Source organism: Doryrhamphus excisus, chromosome 17 (genome assembly GCF_030265055.1).
Source record: "Doryrhamphus excisus isolate RoL2022-K1 chromosome 17, RoL_Dexc_1.0, whole genome shotgun sequence".
NCBI classification, from domain to species: domain Eukaryota; kingdom Metazoa; phylum Chordata; class Actinopteri; order Syngnathiformes; family Syngnathidae; genus Doryrhamphus; species Doryrhamphus excisus.
The window spans coordinates 14,585,264-14,599,928 of NC_080482.1; the positions used below are offsets into that span (position 1 = coordinate 14,585,264).

General features: G+C 40.2%; 1 protein-coding gene across 1 annotated transcript; it reads right to left on the reverse strand.

Moving 5' to 3' along the window:
* Positions 1-7,527: 7,527 nt before the first annotated feature.
* On the reverse strand, positions 7,528-9,099 carry mc2r (melanocortin 2 receptor). The gene is made up of 2 exons (XM_058054136.1): positions 8,750-9,099; positions 7,528-8,092 (listed from the first exon to the last, which is right to left on the reverse strand). The coding sequence occupies exons 1-2, from the start codon at positions 9,097-9,099 to the stop codon at positions 7,528-7,530; spliced, it is 915 nt and encodes a 304-aa protein (XP_057910119.1).
* Positions 9,100-14,665: the final 5,566 nt, after the last annotated feature.

Genomic DNA, 14,665 nt, shown 5'->3' on the forward strand with positions numbered 1-14,665 from the left:
TCACTTCCTGCTTTCCATAGTACAGTTTAAGGTTTTTTTTTTGTTTTGTTTAATAATGTACCTCGTACCAAAGTACAAGGTGATATGAGCATCCAATGCCATAATGTGTACCATAGTGCGTGTCAATATAGTGATATATATAGCACATCATGACTGGTTCAAGACTCTTCATCCTTGTATTTAGCAAACATCAACTGCTTGTATTGTTTCTTGAATTGGCTCATCGTTGTGCATTGTTTGAGGTCCTTACTCAATCCATTCCATAGTTTGATTCCACATACTGAAATGCTATGGCTAGCATAACGTAGTCCTAGCATAGAAGTGTTTCAAATGTAGTTCTCCCCGGAGATCATATTAATTAAAAATTAATTAATTTAAAACCAGTATCATAAAGAAAAAAATATTACTTTAAGCCGACGCTGTAATAAAAAAAACATGCTTGTGTCAGAGTGAGAGGTCTCACTCGCTCACATTTTATATTTGCTGAATGTTTGTGGGAGAGTTTATATAAGCTAAAAATAAAAATATGCTTGCTGACTGTATTGTTTTAAATAATGGCCCACAGTTCCGAAATTGACATTGACACAAATTGAATTTGTCGTAATTATTGTTGTAGTTGCACATCAAAGTGTTTCCCACAAAGAGATATCCCCAACTTATTATAGATAAAAACTTATTTTCGAACTCTGATTAAATGTGATTAATTCCAAGTTAACTGTGGACAAAATGCGATTAATCATGATCAAATATTTGAATCAATTGACAGCCCTGATGTGAATGTACTTTTACGTGTGCTAAATTCATTTGCTGTGAATTTTACAGGCTGAACACATACCAGCAAATACAAATAGACGGTGTGGACATTGAAAGGGTGAAGGAAAATACATTTCTGGGGATCACAATAGATGAAAATATGAGCTGGAAACCTCATATTACAAATATACAACATAAGGTGGCCAGAAATATTTCAGTATTGAACAAAGCAAAATTTGCTCTCAATCAGAAATCACTCCACACTCTTTATTGCTCTCTGGTTCTACCATATCTTACTTATTGTGTGGAAATATGGGATAATAACTATAAAAGCAATCTTCACTCGCTAAATGTACTGCAAAAAAGGTCAGTAAGGATAATTCATAATGCCGCCTACAGAGAACATACTAACTCCTTATTTCTAAAATCACAAATACTTCAACTTGCTGATATAGTTCATCTTCAAACAGCTAAAATAATGCATAAGGCTAAAAACAACCAATTAGCTAAAAATGTCATCCAATACTTCTCTACAAGAGAGGAGAAATATGATCTCAGGGAAGAAGTACATTTGAAACACTTCTATGCTAGGACTACGTTATGCTAGCCATAGCATTTCAGTATGTGGAATCAAACTATGGAATGGATTGAGTAAGGACCTCAAACAATGCACAACGATGAGCCAATTCAAGAAACAATACAAGCAGTTGATGTTTGCTAAATACAAGGATGAAGAGTCTTGAACCAGTCATGATGTGCTATATATATCACTATATTGACACGCACTATGGTACACATTATGGCATTGGATGCTCATATCACCTCGTAGAAAAAAAAACAAAAAAAGCTTAAACTGTGTTATGGAAAGCAGGAAGTGAACAAATGTAACAGTTAGTGATTGTAAAAGTACCAGATGGAGGGGTAGGATTTAATAAGCTTTGCTTCTTCCTACTCCTTTTGGACATGTGGAACTGTGAACTGATTATGGGATGCACTCAATTGTAATCTGATGCATGTTCAAATGAAATAAAACCATTACCATTACCATTACCATTAAGTCATCTTTTCTTTTTTCAGAGTGGAGTCAATGAATTAGTGGCAACAATGTCAAGCTCTGTTGGTGGCCGACTTGAGGAGCCAGCAACATCCAGGAAATGAACTTGAAATGGAGGCAAAGTCTGTGTTTGATCAGGTTAATACATTTTCTACAGTATCAACAACATACAGACAGGACTGTGTATTTACAAATCATTTTATAGGCTCAGATGAGATAACTGTGGGATATACTGCTTGCCTGAGGAAGGAGGGAACGAAAAGACTTGTCGCACCCTTTAATATTGCTCGACCTTCTTCTTTACAAACAATCCTTAATTGTGATTAAATGTGCAATCCTCTTGGGTCTCATGCTACCAAGAATAAATTGATCATGTTTTATTATACATTGGGAAATATTCATCCTAAATATACAAAGATCTAAATGAGCTTCAATTGGACTTCTTGCCACAGCAAATACAAATGAGCTCACTGAATGCAGAGTTGACAAAAATTTTAGAGACTTCAGGAAGATTTGTTGACAACTCCTGTGACACTTTTAAAAACACTTCATTACAGAAGAGACAGACAATAATGTTCAAAGTTACATTTTTTTCATGGAATGTTCCTGCTTTAAACGTTAGCATGTTAGCATTTAAGCTAATTTACCCATGTCTAAAGGCAAATACACACATGGCATGATGCAGGTAGGTTATAGGACAACCTTAGCAGTTTCTAAACTTGAGGCCCTCTTGCTAGGTGCTAGCATGTTAGCCGTTAGCATGTTAGCATTTAAGTTTATTTACTCATGTGTAAAGGCAAATACACACAGCATGATGTAGGGATGTTATAGGACAACCTTGGCACTTTCTAACCTTGAGGCTCTCTCACTAGGTGCTAGCATGATGACTGTTAGCATATTAGCATTTTAGCTAATTTACTCATGTCTAATGGCAAATACACACATGGCATGATGCGGGGACACTATCGGACTGCCTGGACACTTTTTGGACTTGAGGCTGTCTTGCTAGGTGCTAGCATGATGACTGTTAGCATATTAGCATTTTAGCTAATTTACTCATGTCTAATGGCAAATACACACATGGCATGATGTGGGGACACTATCGGACTGCCTGGACACTTTTTGGACTTGAGGCTGTCTTGCTAGGTGCTAGCATGATGACTGTTAGCATGTTAGCATTTTAGCTAATTTACTCATGTCTAATTGCAAATACACACATGGCATGATGTTTGGGACACTATCTGACTGCCTGGACACTTTTTGGACTTGAGGCTGTCTTGCTAGGTGCTAGCATGATGACTGTTAGCATATTAGCATTTTAGCTAATTTACTCATGTTTAATGGCAAATACACACATGGCATGATGTGGGGACACTATCGGACTGCCTGGACACTTTTTGGACTTGAGGCTGTCTTGCTAGGTGCTAGCATGATGACTGTTAGCATATTAGCATTTTAGCAAATTTACTCATGTTTAATGGCAAATACACACATGGCATGATGTGGGGACACTATCGGACTGCCTGGACACTTTTTGGACTTGAGTCTGTCTTGCTAGGTGCTAGCATGATGACTGTTAGCATAGTAGCATTTTAGCAAATGTACTCATGTCTAAAGGCAAATACACCCATGGCATGATGTGGGGACATTATGGGACTGCCCCAAACTTTTCGGGACCTGAGGCTGTCTTGTTAGGTGCTAGCATGGTAGCCGTTAGCAAGTTAGCATTTAAGCTAATTTACTAATGTCTAAAGGCAAATAGACACATGGCCTGATGTGGGGACACTATGGGACTGCCCCAAACTTTTCGGGACCTGAGGCTGTCTTGCTAGGTGCTAGCATGGTAGCCGTTAGCATGTTAGCATTTAAGCTAATTTACTAATGTCTAAAGGCAAATAGACACATGGCATGATGTGGGGACACTATGGGACTGCATCAACCTTTTCGGTACTTGAGGCTTTCTTGTTAGGTGCTAGCATGGTAGACATTGGCACACCGGGCCCGAGGTTCACAGCACAGGTGGCAAGCCCATCAAAATTTCCGCGGGAATTTTCTAGTTGTATTTACATTTTATTCAAACAAGTAAAAATTCAAACAGAAAGTGGTGAAAGGGAACTGAATGAAGCAGTAGTTTCAAATTGGTGTGATACTTTAGCACAACATGAACTTTGTGGGTTTAAAGAGGGGGTAGGTTTTGCTTAAAGTAAATGTCGACAATGTGAATTTTGATATTTGAAGACATGCAGATGCACTTTGGTGAAGAACATTTTGAGGAAAGGACACTTGATGACAATGAGGGATCCAACACAGAATTCCTGAAAAACAGCTTCAAAACTACATACGGGATGAATAGGAGAAGTTGCTTCAGATGATAACACGTTAAAGCAGTCATCAGGGTAAATGATTGTTCTTCTAAAATACTGCCCTTTCTGATTGATGCTGAAGGAAATCTCGATCTCCCTTACTTCGAGGTGATCCCCTTGTGGGTGTCGAGTGGAGGATGAATGGGGTGAAATGAGACAACCAATAAGTAGAATGAACCCAAAGTTTAATCCTGACAAACAAATCTAATACAGACGTCCGGGGCTTATGGCAGTCCCTGAAGCCTACAGTAGCGGGCCTTAGCCCGGCTTATTCATACATTTTCAGATTGTGCTGTTGCGGCGGTTGCCGTCCAATCACCTGCGGCCGCTCCCCGGAACTTCAGCAACTCCTGGCCAACCCACTTTTGCCCCCTCCTTCGTGTGTGCTGCAGAACATGGATGTTGTTTGTATCTTCCGGGGGGCGCCTCTGTATCTAGAACTTTCGGTGGTTTCCCGCTTATCAGAGAGTACTTTTCCACTGTGTTGAGTTTGGCTTTTATGTGTCATGTGTGTGGATTTATCAGTAAACTAAAGTGAATCTGTACTTGTGTCTGTGTGTGTGTGCTTTTGGCCTGTAACAGTATGACTATGTGTCTGTATTTGCCCCGAGCTTCATCAACTTTGCTGGATATATGAGTTATACAAAAGCTATAAAAACAATATAAAAATAGTGTATATAAAAACTTGATTACCTTCAATGCAGATACAAATAAGAAATGACACTGTCAGGTTCAAACTCCTGTGACACTTTTAAAAACACTTAAATACAGAAATACAGAAGAGACAGACAATAATGTTCAAAGTTACTCGCAGCGAGGAGAGTGAAACCACATACCCAGTGACATGCCGCTCCACTCTGAATATGCAGTTCACACTCCTCTCTTTTTATTCTCTTGGGGGGTCCCTACTACATGGTCGTGGCAATTGCACAAGCTGTATTTGTTTGTCTACGTGTGTGTGTATATGTGAGAGTGATTACTTTTATTGTTTTATGAGTTCTTATCGACTTACAATCAATTCCCACCTGCAAATTTCAGTTCCCGAGATACGCGTTTTTTAATTATTTTTTATGAACTGGTCTAAAACAACATGAAGCCATTAGAAAAAGCTTTTTGAACTGGTCTAAACTGGTCTAAAGCCATTGGAAAAAATGTTTTTCACCAATAACTCCCAAATGGTAAGTCCTATCGACTTACAATCAATTCCCACCTGCAAATTTCAGTTCAGAGATACGCATTTTTTAATTATTTTTTTAATGAGCTGGTCTAAAACCATATGAAGCCATTAGAAAAAAAATTTTTAACTGGTCTAAACTGGTCTAAAGCCACTGGAAAAAATGTTTTTCACCAATAACTCCCAAATGGTAAGTCCTATCGACTTACAATCAATTCCCACCTGCAAATTTCAGTTCCCAAGATACGCGTTTTTTAATTATTTTTTTAATGAGCTGGTCAAAAACCACATGAAGCCATTAGAAAAAACTTTTTGAACTGGTCTAAACTGGTCTAAAGCCATTGGAAAAAAATGTTTTTCACCAATAACTCCCAAATGGTAAGTTCTATTGACTTAGAATCAATTCCCATCTGCAAATTTCAGTTCCCCAGATACGCGTTTTTTAATTATTTTTTATGAACTGGCCTAAAACAGTATGAAGCCATTAGAAAAAAGCTTTTTGAACTGGTCTAAACTGGTCTAAAGCCACTGGAAAAAATGTTTTTCACCAATAACTCCCAAATGGTAAGTCCTATCGACTTACAATCAATTCCCACCTGCAAATTTCAGTTCCCGAGATATGCGTTTTTTAATTATTTTTCAGTTGAACTGGTCTAAAACAGTATGAAGCCATTAGAAAAAGCTTTTTTCACCAATAACGGTATGTCCTATCGACTTGGAACTAATTCCCATCTGCAAGCTTTCCAACGGTACCAAGCATGACTCTCAACGACATTTGGCTCCCATTCAAAATGCACATTTCTATTCTTTCCTAATCTATAGAAATACTATCCAAATTCGGCTTACCAGATATAGAGGAAACAATACAATTGACAGTGTCAACAGCAAGGAGTCGTGTCTTGAATAAATGCAGTCTTTTTCTGCCAAGTGAAGAAGGAAAAGTATGGATGGATGAATGGATGGATTGATGGATGGGCAAGTTGTTTCTTCAAGCAAAATAAGACTTGGTGTTTCAAATTCAAATAAGCTGCTTATATTGGGGGTTTAACAAAGGTGGGACACGGGCTGTGTACAGAACATGAGGACAACAGGAGGGTTAAATTGCTTGAAGTGTTGAAGGCAGATCAAGCGGAAAGCACAAGATCCGGCTCAAAAGATCAATCGGAAGTTTTTGCTGCTCGTGGTTCATTATGGTGAATGCTTCCAAATAAGTCTTGGCTAGATCAATTTGAACAGTTAAATGTACCAAGAAGAACGCTACACAGCTGCGGGGTCTTGTCTTTCACGCGGGTGCAGGAGCAAGTCCGAAGCACCTCTGGCCAGATGTCCTTTTAGCGAGCTCAATGTTGTGATGAACATGAATTTAAATATAATAGTGAATTATTTTTAAGTGCATGTAATCATTTGGGGATTGAATTCATTCATTCATCTTCTAACGCTTTTTCCTCACGAGGGTCGTGGGGGGTGCTGTCTTCAGGCGAGAGGCGGGGTACACCCTGGACTGGTCGCCAGCCAATCACAGGGCACATATAGACAAACAACCATTCACACTCACATTCATACCTATGGACAATTTGGAGTGGCTAATTAACCTAGCATGTTTTTGGAATGTGGGAGGAAACCGGAGTACCCGGAGAAAACCCACGCATGCACGGGGAGAACATGCAAACTCCACACAGAGATGGCCGAGGGTGGAATTGAACCCTGGTCTCCTAGCTGTGAGGTCTGCGCGCTAAACACTCGACCGCCATGCCGCCCGGGGATTGAATTGTGTTTTTTAATTTATCAAATTATTTAATAAAAAAACATTTAATTGAATAAATAATAATAATTTAATTTAATTTAATTAATAATTAATTTAAATTTAAGTCTGGATACATTAAAATGCATATACAATATTATACAATTAATAAAAAAAGAGACCCTTTGACTTAATATATTAATTCTAATATATTTCAATTTATATTACTGTGTATACTATATTTTTATTTTATTTTATGTTTATTATTATTAAATATATATAAAATATATATTTTATTTTATAATATATTTTATATTAATTTATTTTATTTTTTTTAAATGATTCATCATTTTTTAATGAATGGTTGATGAATGATTGATTAAATTAAGCTTTTTTGTGTAATGTGTGCATTACGTATGTCCAGACACCCTCTATAAGAGAGTCAATGTTGAAATAAAGGCTGCATGCCTTCGGAACAAAGGAGCATCTTCCGGAAGGTGTGCCTCAGCTCGGTGCTGCGGAAGGCGTAGATCGCAGGATCAATAAGGGCGTGGCTCATCATCAACACCAAGTGGAGCTGGAAGAGCGATCTGTAACACTCACAGTACGGGTCTGTCGGGCACGCTGCCATGATGACCAAGTGGAAGAAAAACGGCGCCCAACACACCACAAATGCCCCAAACAGGATGGTCAGCGTGAGGGCTCCTCTCACGCCGCCACCCCGCCATCTTTGATGGTACTTCTCACCACCGCAGGAAGCCAGAGAGGCGATCTTCCTGGCATGGATGCGTGCCAGCATGAACATGTACACATAGAGGAAGCAGATGACGCCAAAGGAGAGAACGAAAAGCGCAACGAAGCAGATCATGATGAACTTGGACTCGTAGAAGTTCACCATGAGAACCGCCGACACCCCGCATGTTGTCCAGATAATACCTAAAACGCCCGCTGTCCGCCGCATTGTCATGATGTTGTGGTATCTGAGTGCGTGGAATATGGAGATATAGCTGCAAGGGAACCATAATAAATGATTACATCATCAAAAACTACTAGAATACTACAAGATACAGAACCCAATGCAGTGGGGCTTTAATTACTGTGGAACCCACAGAGTCCAGCAGTCCAGATTGTCTGCATAAATAAGTTCAAACGCCAACATACAAGACATCAATGCGAGACCACAGAAAAATCACAGACTCAACTCAAAGTTAATCCAAGGTTCCGAGGGTGTTTAGAGCCCAGGCTACTTACGTGTAAGGGTCTGGGCCAGATCTGTTATTGAGGGTTAACCCTTATTAACTGGCGTCGGAAAGACTTTCCTGGTCTCGCACCATCTGGACGTCAACTCCTGCTTCAGCAGATCCGAGTGACCGCTGGGATCTGTGAGTCTCAGTGAGGCTTGCCTACCATGCAGAAGTCCTATGCCTCGTAGGCGGGTCCAACCCAGCCCACATCTATGCAGATCTGCAGAGCCAGACCAGGACACAACCAGTAACAACAGTCGGTGCTGGTCCCAGCAAGAGCGAGGCAGCGTACAGCTCGGTGATTGAGTGTTAAGGTCAACTATTGTCACGGAAAGCGGGATGATCGTGTTGGACTATGAAGGTTCCACTGTAATCTCCCCACCGTGGTTGTAAGCGTGGACGTTGTGTTCATGTACGTACCGGTCTGCCGCAATGGCCAGGAAGCTGAAAATGGAACCCACAAAGGACATACAAAGCAGCGAGTCCATCACATCGTCCAGCTTGGTCTCAGAGAAACCGTCCTTCTTCAGTTGCCCCTCATCGGCAAACACAAGCAGCGCAGTCTCGCAGGTTTTGGTGAGGCTGGCGACCGTGTTGAAGCCCGCCAGGCTACACATGAAGCAGTACATGGGGGAGTGGAGGTTCCGGTTATATATGACGGCCACCCCAACCAAGAGATTTTCCACCAGACCAACTGCACCGATGGTAAAGAAGATCGGGATGGGGACCTTCAACTCTGGGCAGTCCGACATGTTTGCTGTTGTGTTCATGGTCAGCCAAGATGGGGGCTATCTGGTTTACGAAGATGGACACTGTTGTTGTCCTCTGATGTTCTGGAGAAGGTGAACGGCTTACACAATTAGCAAAGCCTTGTTGGAATGTCAATACTCAGTAAAGCCCAAAGACGTTGGTCAGTTGATGGCCCCCTGGGGGCACAAGGGAACATTCATTCCTTCTCGCTAGTTATAAAAGCCATTCCCAGAAGGCTTTCCAGACATGTGTTTGTTCTCAGGAGGATTGCTGCTGCGTTTGATGCCAGTCTGTTAGCATCACAACAAGCTGGTCTCAGAATTCTTAAGTCCTGAAAGACAAGATAGCAGGTTTTACTTTCAAATGTGTTCATAAACATCTCCTTTCTAACGTGTTGATGTTGTCACACTTGCTAAACATTCTTCTGACATTCATGGCCACCTTTTAACTTCTTGCTTGAGCAAATAAATGAAAGCCGCAAGCAGCGTTGAAGGGAGCCTCTTGGTGTTTGCTTACTTGTTATTGACGTTTGCTCATGTGACGTGTTTGGGTTTCAATTGCATGTGTGGACTAGCGGTTAGCATGTTGGACACACAGTCAGGAGATCTGGAAGATCTGGGTTTGTATTGCCGTTTGGGCATCTCTGTGTGGAATATGCATGTTCCCCCCATGCATGTTTTTTTTCGGGGAGTATAGCTTCCTCCCACACTCCTACAATATGCATGTTCCTACAATATCAAATCAAATCAATTTTATTTGTATATTTAACTTTTTTTCTATATTTATTTAAAGATAATGTAGTATTTTATTTCAGCGTCGATTGTTCGATAAGATTGGTTACATTTTAGTAAAACTTTGCATGCGTATTTGACTTTGACTTTTGTCTAAACAACTTTTGTCAACAAAAAAATATGGGGATATATATCTTATATCCATATTCAACCTAAATATATCAGGATATGAGTTTGGAATTTTCATTACCGGGTATTTAAACATGGCTTCCTGTATCAAATCAACTTTATTTGTAGAGCACATGCAACACAAAGTGCTTTACAGAATTAAAAACAATTACCACAATTAAAAGGAAAAACAATTACTAAGAAAGCCCCTCCCTCCCACCCTCCATACTAGACACACACACACAATCACCCACAGTAGGGAGACATGGCATGGCACTGAGGATCAAGGAACCACCACATTTGGGGCCGTCCACACTGGGAGGACCCGCAGGCCGTGCCATCGGGGGACCAGCACCCGGGCCCCCTGACTCTGACAGACGGACGGACCCCCACATTAAAGGGAGGAACCCCCAGCCGGCCGGGTCGAAGGGACCCAAGGACGGCACCCCCTCAGCAGACCCGACACAGCCCCCAGTGTGGAGGACCCCCCTGAGGAAACACTGGAGTTAAAAGCTAAAGACTAAGAGCATAAAATAGGACTAAAAAGATTAAAATATGAGTTAAAAGCCTGATTAAAAAGGTGTGTCTTTAATCTTCTTTTAAAAATATCAAGCAAAGTTTGTTTTTGATTCAAACTAAATTTCAAGACTGGACAGACGAAAAACTGGCAATACGGAGTTATTCCAACAAGTGAAAGAAAAACTTGGGGTAGCCGGTATCACGTGATGTTGATGTTTACGTTTTACTGGGCATGCCCTATTGACTATTCTGTTTGATTTTCACGGCGCATTTTTGGTTAGTGGTGTGCCACAAGATTTTTCCAATCTAAAAAACGTGCCGTGGCTCAAAAAAGGTTGAAAAACACTGCCATAGTGGCTACATGCTGCCTCACCGTGGGTTTTTGTTCTGGGTTTTGGTATTGTTAAAAGGCCAGTGCCGGAGGACCGCAGGGTCAGATAAATAAGAAGGTGCAAGGCCGTTAAGACATTTAAAAACCAGTAAGAGAATCTTAAAATCCATCCTGAAGCGGACGGGGAGCCAATGTAGCCACTTTAAAACCGGTGTAATGTGCCCCCGCCCTACAATACGTACCATTGCAACCCAAGTGAAGACGAGCAGCACAGAAAATGAATAAATGCTTTGGTTGAACTGGAGCCTATCCCAGCTGTCTTTGGGCGAGAGGTCGGGTACACCCTGGACTGGTCGCCAGCCAATCACATGCATGGAGTAGTCAGAGAAAACCCACCCACGGATGGGGAGAACATGCAAACTCCACACATAGATGCCCAAGTGAAGAATCGAACCCAGGTCTTATGAGGGCACTGTTAGTCCTCATTTGTGTCACAGCACAGTTGAAGGTGACCCCATTGACTTCAGGTAAGAGGCGCAGCTTACATATACTGTATACCAGGGGTCTCAAACTCAATTTACCTGGGGGCCACTGGAGCTAGGGTCTGGGCAAGGCTGGGCCGCATTAGGTTTTCCAAAAAAAACCAAAACGCATTTATTAAAAACAGAAAAATATACAAACTTTTTCAGTGCTTTGGTTCCGATTTTCTACAATAAAAGCTCTGATAAAACATTCCAGTGTTCTCAAATATCTTACTTTTTATTTTTCTACACAAAATAAGATGAAAAATAAATAAACAAATCAAGAATAAAGAAAATCAAACAACCAGTAATAAATAAATATAATAATAATAATAAAACGGCAAATAATAAAAACTTAAGAAACCACAGACAGTTGGTGGGTAGACAAATGATTTTTTTCAGATTAAAATTAACAAAGCATATTGCGCAACATATTGCGCAACTGCAGGGTCTTGAGACACATGCTAACTCGCAAACTAGAGAGCTAGCGACCTAAACGGTAGCCTTCAAGTTATTTCCTTTAAACTTAAATAGCCAAGAACTTACCACTTCCACACGGATAGGGAGGATAACTATTAACAGTTATTTAACCTTTAACATGAACATTAATCAAACGTAATAATTTTTTCTGGGTACATGATACCATACAGCATCCATATCAAACTTGCGCGGGCCGCACTAACATTAAGCTTTCATATCAAAGCGGGGGCCTCAAACTAGTGTCCTGCGGGCCACATTTGGCCCGCGGGCCGCGTGTTAATTATTATTAATAATTATTATTAATATTTACCCTATTAATTATAATTATTGATTATTATTATTAATTATTAGTAGTAATTATAATTAATAATTAATAATAATTATCAAATGTTTCATTATATCATAATGCAATTATCCATGATGGTATACGATATGTGGTATCTACTGGTCTGCTAAGGTACAGTATATGATATATAGCTTACAGTTACAGTAAGTGGCCCTGAGTGTAACCATAACTGTGACGCGGGCGGTTCATGGTGAAAACGAGTTTGCAATACGAGCCCCTGCAATAGTGTAACAAACAATAATTGACTGACATATGAAAATGAGTTCAGTCCTTGATTTCCACTGAAAGGAATGGTAAAAAAAAAGTCTGATTCTCAATCAAAAACGACATGCAGAATTAACCAATTAGCCTCTTAATTAAGTCTTAAAACTAACTCAATTTCAAACCTACCTTGTTTCGCATTTGTCCAACAGGCTGTCAAAAAGATCTTATTTGAAGACCTTCCGTGTGTTCCCGGTCAAAGTACTTTAGTGCTGGAATGAATGCTGCATGGGTGGACGTGAACAAGAGTGGCTTAGGTTTATGTGACAGCACATCACTGTTGTTGTAGCCTTGAAAGCCTGTCCCACCAAGGCTGCAACACAGAAAAGCAAAACAAAAACCCAGGACAACCAGGACAGCATGTGAAAACGGGACATGTCATGGGAAAACATGACTACTTTGAGCTTAAAAATTCATACTGGACGTCAACTCCTGCTTCAGCAGATCCGAGTGACCGCTCAACTCAAAGTTAATCCAAGGTTCTGAGGGTGTTTAGAGCCCTCGGGTACTTAAGTATAAGGGTCTGGGCCAGCTCTGTTATTGAAACCTGCACGTTAAACTTGTGATACTCACTTAGCTGGTGTCGGGAAGACTTTCCTGGTCTTTTCTCTGGGTACTGTACCTTAGCAGACCAGTAGATACCATATATCATATATTGTACCATGGCAGACGAGTAGATACTATATATCAGGGGTCTCAAACATGCGGCCCGCGGGCCAAATGTGGCCCGCAGGACCCTAGTTTGAGGCCCCCGCCTTGATATGAAAGTTTAATGTTAGTGCGGCCCGCGCAAGTTTGATATGGATGCTGTATGGTATCATGTACCCAGAAAAAATTATTACGTTTGATTCATGTTCATGTTAAAGGTTAAATAACTGTTAATAGTTATCCTCCCTATCCGTGTGGAAGTGGTAAGTTTTTGCCCATTTAAGTTTAAAGGAAATAACTTGAAGGCTACCGTTTAGGTCGCTAGCTCTCTAGTTTGCGAGTTAGCATGTGTCTCAAGACCCTGCAGTTGCGCAATATGTTGTAAATAAAAAGAGTATAAATGTGACTATAGTCGTGTTTTGTCATGTCTACAGGGCTCTAATAATGCTTTGTTCATTTATTTTTTTAGTTTATTTTTCATCTTATTTTGTGTAGAAAAATAAAAAGTAAGATATTTGAGAACAATGGAATGTTTTATCAGAGCTTTTCTTGTAGAAAATTGGAACCAAAGCGAAGTTTTTTTAAATATTTTTGTTTTTAATAAATGCGTTTTTTTGGTTTTTTTTTTTTTGAAAACCTGATGCGGCCCAGCCTCACCCAGACCCGAGCTCCAGTGGCCCCCAGGTAAATTGAGTGCTATATATCATATACTGTACCATAACAGACCAGTAGATACCACATATCATATACCGTCATGTATAAATGGATTATGATATAATGAAACATTTGATAATTTTCAAAAAAAAAATCATACTACTTCCACATTCCTCAACCGATGCCGACCATTGAACCATTTCACTGTTTCCTACAATCCAAAAATTCCCACTTTTCCCGTAATTTCGCATTTCACTTCAGTAATGTTCATAATATTGAATTTTATGCTGAAGAAGCCTACACCAGCTTGCCGCCTTGCCCCTGCAAAAAAACAAAAACAAAACTTAAACTGTATTATGGAAAGCAGGAAGTGAACAAATGTAACAGTTAGTGATTGTAAAAGTACCAGATGGAGGGGTAGGATTTAATAAGCTTTGCTTCTTCCTACTCCTTTTGGACATGTGGAACTGTGAACTGATTATGGGATGCACTCAATTGTAATCTGATGCATGTTCAAATGAAATAAAACCATTACCATTACCAAAAACTCCCGATTCGAGCAAGGTACAGCCCCTCTCGAGGACTTCAGTCGCAGAACCTGAACTGCAGGTTAAGGTGAATCTGACTCTGTCGAGTAGGAATGTCACGACCTCTTGCACAAGCTCAGACTTCTTCCCCACCATGGAGGTGATGTTCCATGATTGAAGAACCAGATTTGGCCGCTACGGTCAAAGACTCAACAAGATGCTGGATTGCCGTCAGCAATTTTACCTGACAACTGGAGTACACGTCTTGAGCTGGAAAACACAGCCATCCCAAGGAGAGTGGACATCATAAGTGTAATAAGTGTTGGTGTTGTTATTGAAGAAACGAGCTTAAGTATGTGTATCAATCAAAATACAGCAAGATGTTATGTTATCATTTAAA

Coding starts and splice junctions, on each gene's coding strand:
- mc2r (XM_058054136.1), bottom strand. CDS start 9,099: ATGAACACAACAGCAAACATGTCGGACTGCCCAGAGTTGAAGGTCCCC. Junction 8,093..8,749: donor CTGGCCATTGCGGCAGACCG/GTACGTACATGA, acceptor GTTCCCTTGCAG/CTATATCTCCATATTCCACG.